The 13,278-nt window shown below is 37.1% G+C and overlaps 1 protein-coding gene across 5 annotated transcripts in view; it reads right to left on the reverse strand.

Annotated features, from left to right (window-relative positions):
• The window catches only part of KANSL1L (KAT8 regulatory NSL complex subunit 1 like), a 60,389-nt gene that overhangs the window by 4,358 nt on the left and 42,753 nt on the right, over positions 1-13,278 (reverse strand). For all 5 annotated transcript variants that reach the window (XR_005557865.1, XR_005557864.1, XR_005557866.1 and 2 more), the window contains 2 exons: positions 12,511-12,620; positions 36-201 (listed from right to left, as the gene is read on the reverse strand). Coding sequence is in view for 1 of the 5 variants with exons in the window: in XM_039352953.1 (XP_039208887.1) it covers positions 36-201; positions 12,511-12,620 (276 nt within the window). In the remaining 4 variants the exon portion in view is untranslated. The remainder of the gene's footprint in view (positions 1-35; positions 202-12,510; positions 12,621-13,278) is intronic.

Consider the following 13,278-nt stretch of genomic DNA (forward strand, 5'->3'; position numbering starts at 1 on the left):
ATTTAAATTGTGTATTCATTAATTGTGTGCATTACCATTGATTGATTTTTCCCCGAAGACTCTGATGTTCCCAAGTACTGAGAATTGTAGACTTCTGAAGTTATGCCTGCAGTGTTTTCCGAAATATAAGCTGTTAAATTAGAATTTGCTTGTTTTTCTTTCAGTGATGCATCTTGTTCCTCAAAATTTCTGCTATATGATCTATAATGAAATAAAATAAACTCTAGTTTCTTTCATTAGAAATGATCTGATGAACAATAAGATGATGGAGGAGAATCTATAAAATCTCTTAACAAATTTAATTTAAAGGAAACTTAGGAACAAAAACATACTCTTTCCACTGTATACAAAGTTTTTTATATTTTTAATCAGTCTTGTTAATGTTTCATTTATGGAACAATACATAATCTTTCTGTGATTCTATCTGTCCTACATCTTTTAAAAATAAGATCACCTTAATAGTAAAGGATGAATGTGAAAAGAGATTGCTGCAACTGATGAAAGAGAAGATAGCAAAGATTGTATTCTTTTTAATTTCTTGGAATCACAATATAAGAAAGGTGCCAAAAAATCCTGTATTATAGAGTTAATACCCATGTGATCAAGTCTATGGAGCATATTTTTCTAGGTTATATCTTTTCCATTTGATTTGATTTTATTCTATTGACGATATTACTGCTAAAAGTATATGGAGCTCCGTTATAACATCAAAGACATGACTGGAATACATCATAAACGGCTCCTATGCAAGCTTCAAGTTAAACTAAAGAAGAAGAAAGCCAGTCAATTTATATGATGTAATCTTGAATATATATCCACCATTTTAAAGAAGAACATTGGGAATAGCTTTCCTGAACCTCATTAATACAGAATTATGAAATAAAGAAATTGTTAAGGATAACAATTTATGAAAGGAAACTGCTGTAAATGAAGTAAGAGAAGAAAGCAAATTGGATGTTAGAATAAATTAGAAATTGGCAAGAACAGAAGAGAAGCCAAAGCCAGGAAACAGAAAAAAAATCTCAGAAAAGAATTAAACTAAAGAGCTTTTAGAAAAGACAAAAAGCAGTATTACAACATCTGAAAACGTGGGGGAAAAAAGGAAAACTTGAAATACTGAATATACTATATAGTAGAGATATCAGCATATAAGGTATCTTAGGATCTATTTCTTATAAGAACCTCTGGTAGTAGAATATGAAATCAGATCAGCATTCCAATCATTACCAAGTTGAGAATTTATAGGAACTGATGGAATACCCATAATGAAATATGGCAACCAAAAGAACATAAACTAGTCAGTTCTAACCAAGCTATGACAGCAAATCTGGAGAAAGACATGGAGACTAACCAACTGGAAGAAGTCAATCTAGTTTCCAACACTAAAAGAAAAACTGCAAGCAGACTGTGCAAACCATACAATGTCCTTAATTTCACATGCTAACATTAGTTTAAGATCATCCAACACAGATCTTTTCTAGGAAAACAAATGCCAGAGGTTTAAACTGACTTTAGAAAAGGCCAAAAAACATGAGACATTACTGCCAATGTATGCTGAATAATTGAAAAGCCCCCTCCCAAAAGGAGTCAGTATGTGCTTCATTAATTATAGAAAAGTCTGTTGGGGAGAATTTATTTGATAAAAACGTTTTGCCAAGAATGATGTTTTTGTTTCAGGCAATACCTCTTTTGACCACAGACATACAATGCCACAAAGACATATCTAAATTTTTATGGCAAAGGAAATGCCACAAATTAAAGTTAGGCATGCAAAGGAAAGAGAAAGATTAGGTTTACCAAATTTGAAATTATAATTTGCTGCTGGTTGCTTGGTCTGGATGAAAGAATGGATGTTGCTGAGAAAACAAGAGACTTTTACAGTTAGAAAGGTTCAGATGGTATGGATATTTATGGTATAATAAAGTTAAAATTGATGTGGATTTTAAAAATCATTTTATTAGGCATGCCATATTCAGAATATGGAATAGACATAAACCCAGGTTGTGTTTGAAAATATCTTTATATCTCAGTTCAAGAAACATATTATAGAAGAGAATTGCCAGAGAAAGATAAATGGCTGATGTACTAGGATTTACTGGAAAACTATCAAGTGGAATTTAAAATCAAATCAAGAGCAATTAATAGCAGAAGGATATAGAGTAGTTGCTCATGTTCCCATTTACAGTTATTTGAAAAATTTTAAACGTATAAAAGACTTATGGTATGGAACAAAATAAGTCAGAGTTTGAAATACAATTATTTACTGATGAATATGTAATTGCTAAAATGTAAGTTTGTTGAAGTTTCAAACAGGAAGAACAGATTAAAGAATGTATGATAAAGGAGACTAAGATTTTTAGTTATTTCGATGGAATAATGGGAAAATATGTGGTCAAAAGGGCTGAACTTTCCATGGTATGATTCAAAAGAGAATTTTTATAAAATGACATTAGCATGGCATCAGAGAAATTATCTAGAATGTATAAAAGCCTTTCAAATATTTCAAAATGTGAACAAAATTGGATTAAATACATACTTTGATACAGAGATTTTTTAAAAAATCAGTGTTCAATTAAAGCCAGAACTTTTCCTTTTAGGATTAATGGATAAACAGTTAGAAAAAAGCCATGGAAGAGTACTTCAAAATATGATTACTGCATCAAGATTACTATATGCACAGAGATGGAAAGAGTAGGCACTATGCATTGTGGAGGAGTGACTGAAGTTGACAATTTTTGCTGAAATGATTAAATTGACTCTTTTGATTAGAGAAAAGACATTATTTTTATTGAAGACTGAGTCCAGGTTAGTGAAGGAGTCCGACAAGGCTGCATACCTTCTTATTTACTCATTCCATGCATGGAAGGGAAGGGAAGCTGGATTGGAAGATGAATGTAGTTTTAAAATTGGAGGAAGAAATATACTGCACTATGCTGACGATACTATCTTAATAGCTGAAAATGCAAAGGATATGCAAATCAAAATGCAAAGTCAAAGGGCACAGTACAAAAATGGGAATAAAATATAAACAAGGCCAAATTAATGGTAACAGGTAGAACAACCAGCATTAGAATTGACAACGAAGATATTGAAGTGGGGGACAACTTTGGCTTTTTAGGATGAACCATCAACAGTAAAGGAACAAGCAATCAAGAAATAATCTGGAGACTAGTATCTGACAGAACAGTTATGAAAGCCTTGGAAAAGATATTCATGGGCTATGATGTATCTATAACTACAAAGATCAAAATCGTACTAGCCACGATATTTCCTATGACACATTATGGAAGCAGAAGTTGGACTTTAAAGAAACAGGATAGAATTGAGGCTTTTGAACTTAGTGTTGGCGAAGACTCCTGGGAATATTTTGGACAGTCAAGAAAGAAGCTGATGGATCATTGACTAAATAGACCCAGAGTTCTCACTCAAGGCACAAATGACCAGGCTCAATGCATCCAACTTTGGACACATTATGCTAAAAACTGGCTCTCGTGAAAAGGCTTTAATGTCGGGAAAGATAGAAATTGCCTCCTTTTAATAAAGATTTGAATTATTATATTGGATTTCTGGTCATCAACCATAATCAATTTTTTTATTTGGTTTGTCCTGCAGAGCTCCACATCAGAATTTCAATTATTCAGGATTTTTGATGAAAAGATCACCCAGTCTACATGTTCTTGGTGTGGTTTCTGCCTGCACCCTCACTTTTATAAGACTACTGTACTAACACAGCCCTTGGATTATTCTTTTGTTTAGTTTTGATAAAAGAGATTCAATTTCCCAGGCTTGGGTTTCTTCCTAAATAACCCTGGCTCTAGCATTGGATACCGACCTGCTTGGAAGAGGGTATCCACACTGTTAATCAGCTAAGGAAGATCAGTTGATTTCTTCACACTCAGAATATTCTTATTTGGAAGTTATTTGACTGCAAGTAATATTCAGTTTCAATGTTTCTTGATGCTAAATTGTTGACAACTGAAATTTTCAATTCATTTATTATGGGGCATATTCCTTGTTTCCTTCTTTGATTCCTCCTGTAAATAATCCTTTTCGTTTTCCTGATTTTCAGCCCAATTTAAGAAATGCTAGGAACTAAACCAAAAGCAAACTCTCCGGACTTGGCTTGAATTGTAGTCAGCATCTCAATTTTGGTTAACATAATGTAAAATTCCTGAGTTTTTACTACAGGTAGCCCATGATTTATAACAGTTCGTTTAGTGACCATTCAAAGTTACAACGGTACTGACCGTTTTTCAAACAACCGTTGTGACATCCCCATGGTCACGTGATCAAAAGTCAGATGCTTGGCATATTTATGACAACTGCAGTGTCCTGGGGTCATGTGATCATCTTTTGTGACATTCTGATAAGCAAAGTCAATGGGGAAGCCAGATTCACTTAACAGCCATGTTACTAACTTAACAACTGCAGTGATTCACTTAACATGTGGCAAGAAAAATCTTAAAATGGTGCAAAACTAACTTAACAAATGTCTCATTTAGCAACATAAATTTTGGATTCAATTGTGGTTTTAAGTCAAGGACTACCTGTATTCACTTTGTGACTGATCAAAGTTATAATAGCGGTGAAAAAAAGGGACTTATGACTGTCTTTCATATTTACAACCATTGCAGCTTCCCCATGGTGAGGGGTTCACAATTTGGATGCTTGGCAATTTGTATTTATGACCGTTGCACTGTCCTGGGTCATGTGATTACCATTTGTAACTTTCCCAGAAAGGTTCGGACAAGCAAATGCAATAGAGGGAGGAAGCTGGATTCACTTAAAAACTGTATGATTCACTTAACGATGGCAGTGATTCCATTAACAACGGTGGCAAGAGATTGTAAAATGGGGCAAAACTCATTTAACAACTGCCTGGCTTAGCAATGGAAATTTTAGGCTCAATTGTGATCATATGTTGAGGACTACCTGTGTTTTACCAAGATTATATTATTGAGTTCACTGCCAAATTTCCTTTGGGACTCATCCATCGTTGCTCTACAACTTCTATGCTGTGAACTAATCATTTAGAACTTGACCAAAAAGATGCAATAGTACCAGTCCCCTCACACTATGCTGTTAAGGATTTTATTCTAAACATTTCTATGGAAATGAGAAAAGGTGAGCCTTATTTTAGATGACACAGTTTGAAAGAGAGAAGCAACCTGGAATTAAGGAGAAACTTCCTGACAGTGAGGATAATTAACCAGTGGAACAGTTCACCAGAAATCACGGGCACTCCATCCCTGGTGGTTTTTAAGAAGAGACTGGACAGTCACTTGTCTGAGATGGTATAGGTTCACCTGTTTGAGCAGGAGGCTGCACTAGGAGACCTCCAAGGTCCTTTCTATTTCTATTCTATTCTATTCTATTCTATTCTATTCTATTCTATTCTATTCTATTCTATTCTATTCTAATTCTAATTCTATTCCTACTCCTATTCTATTCATTATGGCCAGGAGATTCTATATGAAGGCCCTTTAGAATATTTCACTTTAACAAGTAACATAGTCATATTTAAGAACCCCAATCAAGAAAATGGCAAAGAGCCATTAGTAAACAGCCCAACTAAAGGATCCCTAAGACTGCCCCCACCCACACAGTCAAGACACCAGAATATATACTGACAGCAAACAGGACTCCTTACTAGCACTGATGATGTTACCTAGTTAGGGTAATGAAATGTCTGCAAGAAAACAAATAAGCTCAGAGAGTACCAAGGACCACTCATTTCAATCCTGAGCTACAAATATTCTCCTTCATTAGATTCATATTCATTGGTTTGCAAGATACTTACACTCTCCCCTTAAGCAATCTGTTTCTTAAAACAGAAGAGAAATGGTTGCTAAGTGAACGTTTGTGTGATGGTGTGTGTGTGTGTGTGAGGGAGAGAGGGAGGTGCTACAAAGATTGTTGTCTCATAGTTACAGTGTTGACTCTCATCTTAGTATACATATGTGCACGTAAGTGTTGACTCTCATCTTAGTGTTGACTCTCATCTTACTATACATATGTGCACATAAGTGTTGACTTTCATCTTAGTGTTGACTCTCAGCTTAGTATACATATGTGCACGTAAGTGTTGACTCTCATCTTACTGTTGACTCTCATCTTAGTATACATATGTGCACATAAGTGTGCACATTGGTTGGAAAATGACCTTTTTAAATTACTGTTGTATTTGTGAATGGTTGCAAAATGAGGTAGCCACTAAACGAGGAATGGCTATACTTCTTCGTTGCAGTTAATGGTGCAGAAGAACTTGAAGAACTAGATTTTGACAGGGAGAAGTGTGAATCAGGTATTGCACATCAGTCATGCAAGAATAGAAAGGCTCCCAAAAAGAGAAGCTACCTTCTGGTAGGTGATTCAATTATAAGGGATGTAAATTTAGGAAAGGACACAGAGGCTTTGAAAGAGGTCAGGTGTCTTCCAGGTGCTACTGCCAGTAGGGACAAGAAGCGTGTTTCTAAAATAATCAAGGCAAGGACTGTGATGTGGAGGCTATTGTACATTTTGGCACTAATGATCTGTCCCAAAAAGATGTACTCTCTGTGCAGAATGATTTCCAAAGCTTGGGGAAAGAACTTAGCAGAATAGGCTGTAGGCTTACTTTCTCAGAGGTTTTACCAGTGTATAAGGAGCAAAACGGAAAAGGCCAGCGCATAGCACAATTCAATATGTGGCTAAAGGAGTGGTGTAAAGGGGAAGGCTTTGGATATATTAGTCACGATGTCAGTAGCTGGTCCAATCAAAAGATGTACAAAAGAGATGGTTTGCATCCATCAAAAAAAGGGACTGAGTTACTCGGCTATAAATTCACAGATTTTCTGGAGGGAAATTTAAACTAAACAGCGGGGACAGGGAGTTAATTGATACGGAACAACCCTGTCCCCGGCAATTTAAAAACTATAGGGCTATCAGTGCATGTAGCATAGATGTGTGTGTGGACAAGAATACCAACCTTGCTATCAAGCAAAATGAAGCCTCTAATAGCGAGTGCCACATAAAGTGCACTAACCAAATAGGTGGTAAGACAATAGGGGAACTCAGGCACCACACAGGTTATGTAGAAAGGAAACACAGGGCCACTCACAAAGGACTCAAATGTTTATACACCAATGCACAGAGTATGAACAGCAAACAGGGTGAACTAGAAATTCAGGTTAATGAGGGCAGATACGATATTGTTGCCATTACGGAAACATGGTGGGATGAAACCCACACATGGAACACACAGCTAGAGGGATTTAAATTATTTAAAAGAAACAGACCAAATAAAAGAGGAGATGGAGTTGCTCTCTATATAAGAAATAACTACATCTCCACAGAAATAGAGCACAACAATGATAAAAACTGTCTTGAATGCATTTGGGTCAATATAAAAGGGGGGGAAAATGACATTGCCATAGGTGTATACTACAGACCACCCAACCAAACAGAGGAAATAGATGAACTTTTTGCTAGTCAGCTAACTAAGGTATGTAGGAAGCACATCACAATAGTAATGGGGGACTTTAACTACCCTGAGACATCAACTGGGAGACAAACTCCGCACCAAGTGGAAGATCAAACAGGTTCCTGGCAAACCTAGCAGACAACTTTGTCTTCCAAAAAGTAGAGAAGGGAACTAGGGGATTAGCCATTTTGGATCTAATTCTCACTAACAGAGATGAAATGATAGAAGGTGTTGAAGCCATAGGAACCCTGGGAGGAAGTGATCATGCAATATTAGAATTCAACATTATAGAAGCACAAGCAATAGAACACAGTCAAACTAGAGTCTTGGACTTCAAGAGAGCTAATTTCAATAAACTTAGAGAGGGCTTGGGAAGGATTCCATGGATGAGAATCCTCAAGGGGAAAACAACTCAAGAAGCTTGGGAAATTTTGAAAAATGAGATAATAAAAGCACAGTCTAGCACAATACCAACAAAGAGGAAAAACAACAGCTCTCAAAAGAAACCAGCATGGCTGCATAAAGAACTCTCTGACAAATTGAAAGATAAAAAGGACAAGTATAGAAAGTGGAAAGAGGGGAACATAACTAAGTCAGAATATCAGCAAATAGCCCGAGCCTGCAAAGATGAAGTGAAGAAAGCCAAGGCTCAAAATGAACTAAGGCTTGCGACCAAAGTCAAAAATAACAAAAAAAGCTTCTTTCAACATGTAAAAAACAAGAAAAAAGTGAAGGAAATGATTGGTCCATTAGTGGGTGGAAGTGGCAAGAAGGTGACAAGCAACAGGGAGAAAGCAGAACTATTTAACTCATTTTTTGCATCTGTCTTTACACAAAGGGAAAAAACAGACCAACCTATCAAAAATAGTGCCATAAAAAACAAAACAGAAACACAAGTTAAGATAGGCAAGAAAATGGTTAGGGAGCACCTGTCCAGCCTAGATGAGTTCAAATCGCTCAAGGACCAGATGGATTACACCCCAGAGTTCTCAAGGAACTGGCAGATGTGATATCGGAGCCTGAACTATATTTTTCAAAGATCCTGGAACACAGGGGAACTACCAGAGGACTGGAAAAGAGCTGATGTAGTTCCCATCCTCAAAAAAGGAAAAAAAATGGATCCAGGAAATTACAGACCTATCAGCCTGACCTCAATACCTGGGAAGATCCTGGAAAAGATAATCAAACAACGAATCAACGAACACCTAGAGGCAAACAAAGTCATTACTAAAAGCCAACATGGGTTTGTCAAAAATAGATCATGCCAGACAAATCTTATTGCATTCTTTGACCAAGTGACAAAATTAGTGGATCAGAGGAATGCTGTGGACATAATTTACTTGGACTTCAGTAAGGCATTTGATAAAGTAGATCACAACCTACTACTTGACAAGATAGAAAAATGTGGGGTAGACAGAACCACCACCAGATGGATCCGTAGCTGGCTGACCGGCCGTACTCAGCGAGTGGTCCTCATGGAACTGCATGGAGGGAAGTGTGTAGTGGGGTGCCCCAGGGCTCTGTTCTGGGCCCAGTACTCTTCAACATCAATGATTTGGATGAAGGGATAGATGGGGAACTCATCAAATTTGCAGACGACACCAAGCTGGCAGGAATAGCCAACACTCCAGAAGACTGGCTTAAGATACAGAAGGATCTGGACAGACTTGAACACTGGGCACTAACAAAATGAAATTCAATGGTGAAAAAAGCAAGGTTCTACATTAGGCAAGAAAAACCAAATGCACAAGTACAGCATAGCTGGCACCATGCTCAATAGTAGTAACTGTGAGAGGAACCCCGGAGTCCTAGTAGACAATCACCTAAATATGAGCCAGCAGTGTGCTGCAGCTGCCAAAAAGGCCAACACAGTGCTAGGCTGCATTAACAGAAGGATAGAATCAAGATCACATGAAGTATTAATACCACTCTTCAATGCCTTGGTAAGGCCACACTTGGAATACTGCATCCAGTTTTGGTCACCACGATGTAAAAAAGATGTTGAGACTCTAGAAAGAGTACAGAGAAGAGCAACAAAGATGATTAGGGGACTGGAGGCTAAAACATATAAGGAACGGTTGCTAGAATTGGGTATGTCTAGTTTAACGAAGAGAAGGACAAGGGGGGACATGATAGCAGTATTCCAATATCTCAGGGGCTGCCATAAAGAAGAGGGAATTAAGCTATTTTCCAAAGCACCTGAAGGCAGGACAAGAAGCAACGGGTGGAAACTAATCAAGGAGAGAAGCAACCTAGAACTAAGGAGAAACTTCCTGACAGTGAGAACAATTAATCAGTGGAACAGCCTGCCTCCAGAAGCAGTAAATGCTCCAACACTGGAAGTTTTTAAGAAGAGACTGGACAGCCACTTGTCCGAAATGGTGTAGGGTTTCCTGCCTGAGCAGGGGGTTGGACTAGATGACCTCCAAGGTCCCTTCCAACTTTACTACTACTACTATTATTATATAACAATATTTCAGCTATTATACTAAACCAGGGTAGGCGACCTTGGCTCTTTCATGACTTGTGGACTTAAAAGAGCCAAGGTTGCCTACCCCTGCACTATACCAAGAGCTTTTACAACATATACAACAGTTCTCATGTGTGTGTGTGTGCATACGCATATTGAAATCCATATATGGATTTCAGATTGGTGGCTACTAATTTTTCCACCTTTCGGGTTATGTCCATGATATTCTTTATTTGTTCAGGTTACCTGGCCTTGTGGTCAAGCTGCAGAGGCTCACTTATAGGCTTCAAATATCCTGCCTATGGTAACAACTCCTTTGAATTCCTACCAGGCCAAGTTGTATGCCTTGCATGGCTAGCTAGAGAAATTCAAGTCTAAAGTTGCATTTCCTTGTTCATCACATACAAACTATTCCATCTTCTATATTTTCCTCACTCTTTGCAATTGCCTCTTTTGGAAAGAAAGACATTTGTAGCTGTTTGTCTTTTCCAAAATATCTACAATGACCTTCAGAAATCATTCTTAGTTGAAAATGCATAATACCACAGTGACAATAGCAGAAACAGAATCAGAGTGGGCAGGGAGCTTGGAGATCTTCTAGTCCTAGACCCTACTCAAGGAAGGACACCTTGTACATCCTGTCAAATGGTTGTCCAGTCTATTCTTGAAAGCAATGGGTTCCTAGGTGATGTTTTTGTTCATGCTCAGGACAGGTGCTTTTATTATGTTTTCACTGCAGGATGACCAACCCTAAATATATGTTTATAAGTATAAAAAGAATGTTTAACCCATTAACCCATTGTGTACGACTTGCAATTTTACTTATGACTTTTCCACTGACTCTGCTTAGCAAAATCTGGCTGTGAAACATGCAAGTACAGTAGGAATCATATGATTGTGGGACACTGCAACAGTTGCAAATGTGTGCAGGTTGCAAAGCACCCAAATGCCAATTGTGACTGTGGGGACACGGCAATGGTGTAAATGCGAGAACTGTCCATAAAGTTATTACTTCAATGCTGTCGTAACTTCAAATGGTCAGTAAACAAGGCAGTCATTAAGCAAGGTCTACTTTTATCACAAAATCCCAAGAGAGATGTCAATATCCTCTCTGTGCTCTACAAAACTGTTTTACCAACTGATCAACAAGGAATGGCTATGGAGATTCTTAGTCATCCAGGTCATGGTTGTGATCACATCTTTCTTTGAGCCTTCCTGACAGTCTCCCTGTCTGACACTGGCAAAACAATTTAATTACAGTCTTTTACTTTTACCAAATATTACTTACTAGATGTCAAGAGATGGACAGATAAATTATCATTCATTTGTGGACTTGTTTCCTCTAGCACTTAAATAAGATTGTCATTCATTCATTCGTGCAAGTATTACATAGAGAACTCCTAGAAGATGGGTTTATCTGTGCATTCACACAACTAGTCAAAACATTTGGCAAAATTGTGCCTTTAACTTTACAGAAATGTCTGGTATTGCTTTCATCCCTTGATCGCTCCAAAACCACTTTTCATTTACAAAAGGCAAGACATGGGGAAATCACACCCAAAAACATGCATGTTGGAGAGGGGTGATTTGTTTTTTTAAAAAAAATCCTTCACAGTTCTTGAAGTTTCTGACATGGAGCTCTGCCCAAGAACATCAACCTTTGGAGGAAGCACAGATGGCCCATCCATTAATCACTTGAACAAATAATCAGCCTATTAATCACATTGTTAAAGCTTTATTCACACATACTGGCGAGCCTGTAATGTTCCAGAACTTACATTTAATAGGAGGCTTGCCCCTTCCCTTCAGTATGGCTCAGTTTCAGCTAATCCTACTTGATTGCCAGCATTAGCTCACTGAGAATTTCTGAGTTTTTCCTAGTGTATTTTATTGTGCTTTGTGTTTATATATTAAAATTTTAAATTACCACATAATACTATCTCATCATATATCTTTATTTTCAGAAAGCAAAGAACTTAGTTTTATAATAACAGGATTGCAGTGGTTGTGTGAATGTTGCACTTTTTTTCCTGAAATAGTTCTTGGGTTATTTTCTCACTTAAATTCCTTCAAACATCAGTTCCCAATTAAAACAAATATTTTGCTATACAAAATGGAAGCATGTTGTAGAAAAATAAGTCAACTGAGAATGAAAATTACAGTTCTGCGGATTTTAAAAACCCATTTTTTAATATTTCTTTTCAGATGCCACTAAAGCAATAAATTAAACCACCGATACATTCAGTGTTAAAAATATTCATGTTTTTTCAAAATGAAAATTTTGAATACATTTGCATAAGTGAAGGTTTTGTAATTATGCAAGAAAATCAAGACATACTTCTTTATTCATGTGCAGCTATACAGTATTATGTCAAACATCTGGTCTGTGTAAGAATTAAGTGCAAATGCTGACAACAAGCATTATATTTGCAATAGTAAATTTTCATTTGAACATTAGTAAAGTAAGGTTTAGATAGCTCCCATAACGTAACTAATTTTGTAAGAGAAACCTGGTTGAAGAATTTGAAATTATTAGCAATAAACAAAAATGTAATTCCATCTTTTAATTTCAACCTGCCTATTCCTTCTAGGACATCGACACTTTTCCCACAGTGACCACCGTGCTTTTTCTTTGCCTTCATATTTTGAATGACGTGCAGCGTAGATATCATCAGACAGATCTTCTGCCTAAGTATTAGAATACTCATATTGTAAATCTTATTTAATGAATGAGAAGTTTTCTCACAAAACATTGTTATGGATTCAGCATTCCAAAATATACTGAGCATTGGTGGGAATCTGGGCCAAAATACAAGAGCGAGCAATACATACTTTGTCTTATCTTCTTCCCCATTTACCACCACAGCCTTTCTTTTCAGATACTCTACCAGTTTACATGAATGAATACATATCTAGCTTGCTCCATTCTTGTTTTTAAAGACCTAAATGGACTGGAGCTTTTTCTCTTACTTTGATAAGGTGGCAAAATAAAAATAATAAAATGTTGCTGTTTCTCTTCCATGGAGATGGGAAATTTGCCCCGCTCACCTATTAATTTGATGGCGGCCATTGCCATGACCGTAATATCCTTCTGGACTGATGGCAAGAGTGGAGAGTTGGAGGTATTATGGAGGTTCCACATGGTAATTGGGGGAGGGAGGACTCTAATATGGTGTATCGTGAGCTCAGGGATTACCCCTATGTTATTCAATATTTACATGAAACATGATACAATCAAAATTGCCCTAAACTCAATAAAGGAAGGGTTTATGATTTAAGGATCTTTCTGGGGTCTAAGCTCCTGCTCACAGGATAAGCAGAAATCAAGGTCTCTGCCCAGCTCTTG

Source organism: Crotalus tigris, unplaced genomic scaffold (assembly GCF_016545835.1).
Source record: "Crotalus tigris isolate CLP2741 ecotype Arizona unplaced genomic scaffold, ASM1654583v1 scf7180000018485.2372832, whole genome shotgun sequence".
Lineage (NCBI taxonomy): Eukaryota > Metazoa > Chordata > Lepidosauria > Squamata > Viperidae > Crotalus > Crotalus tigris.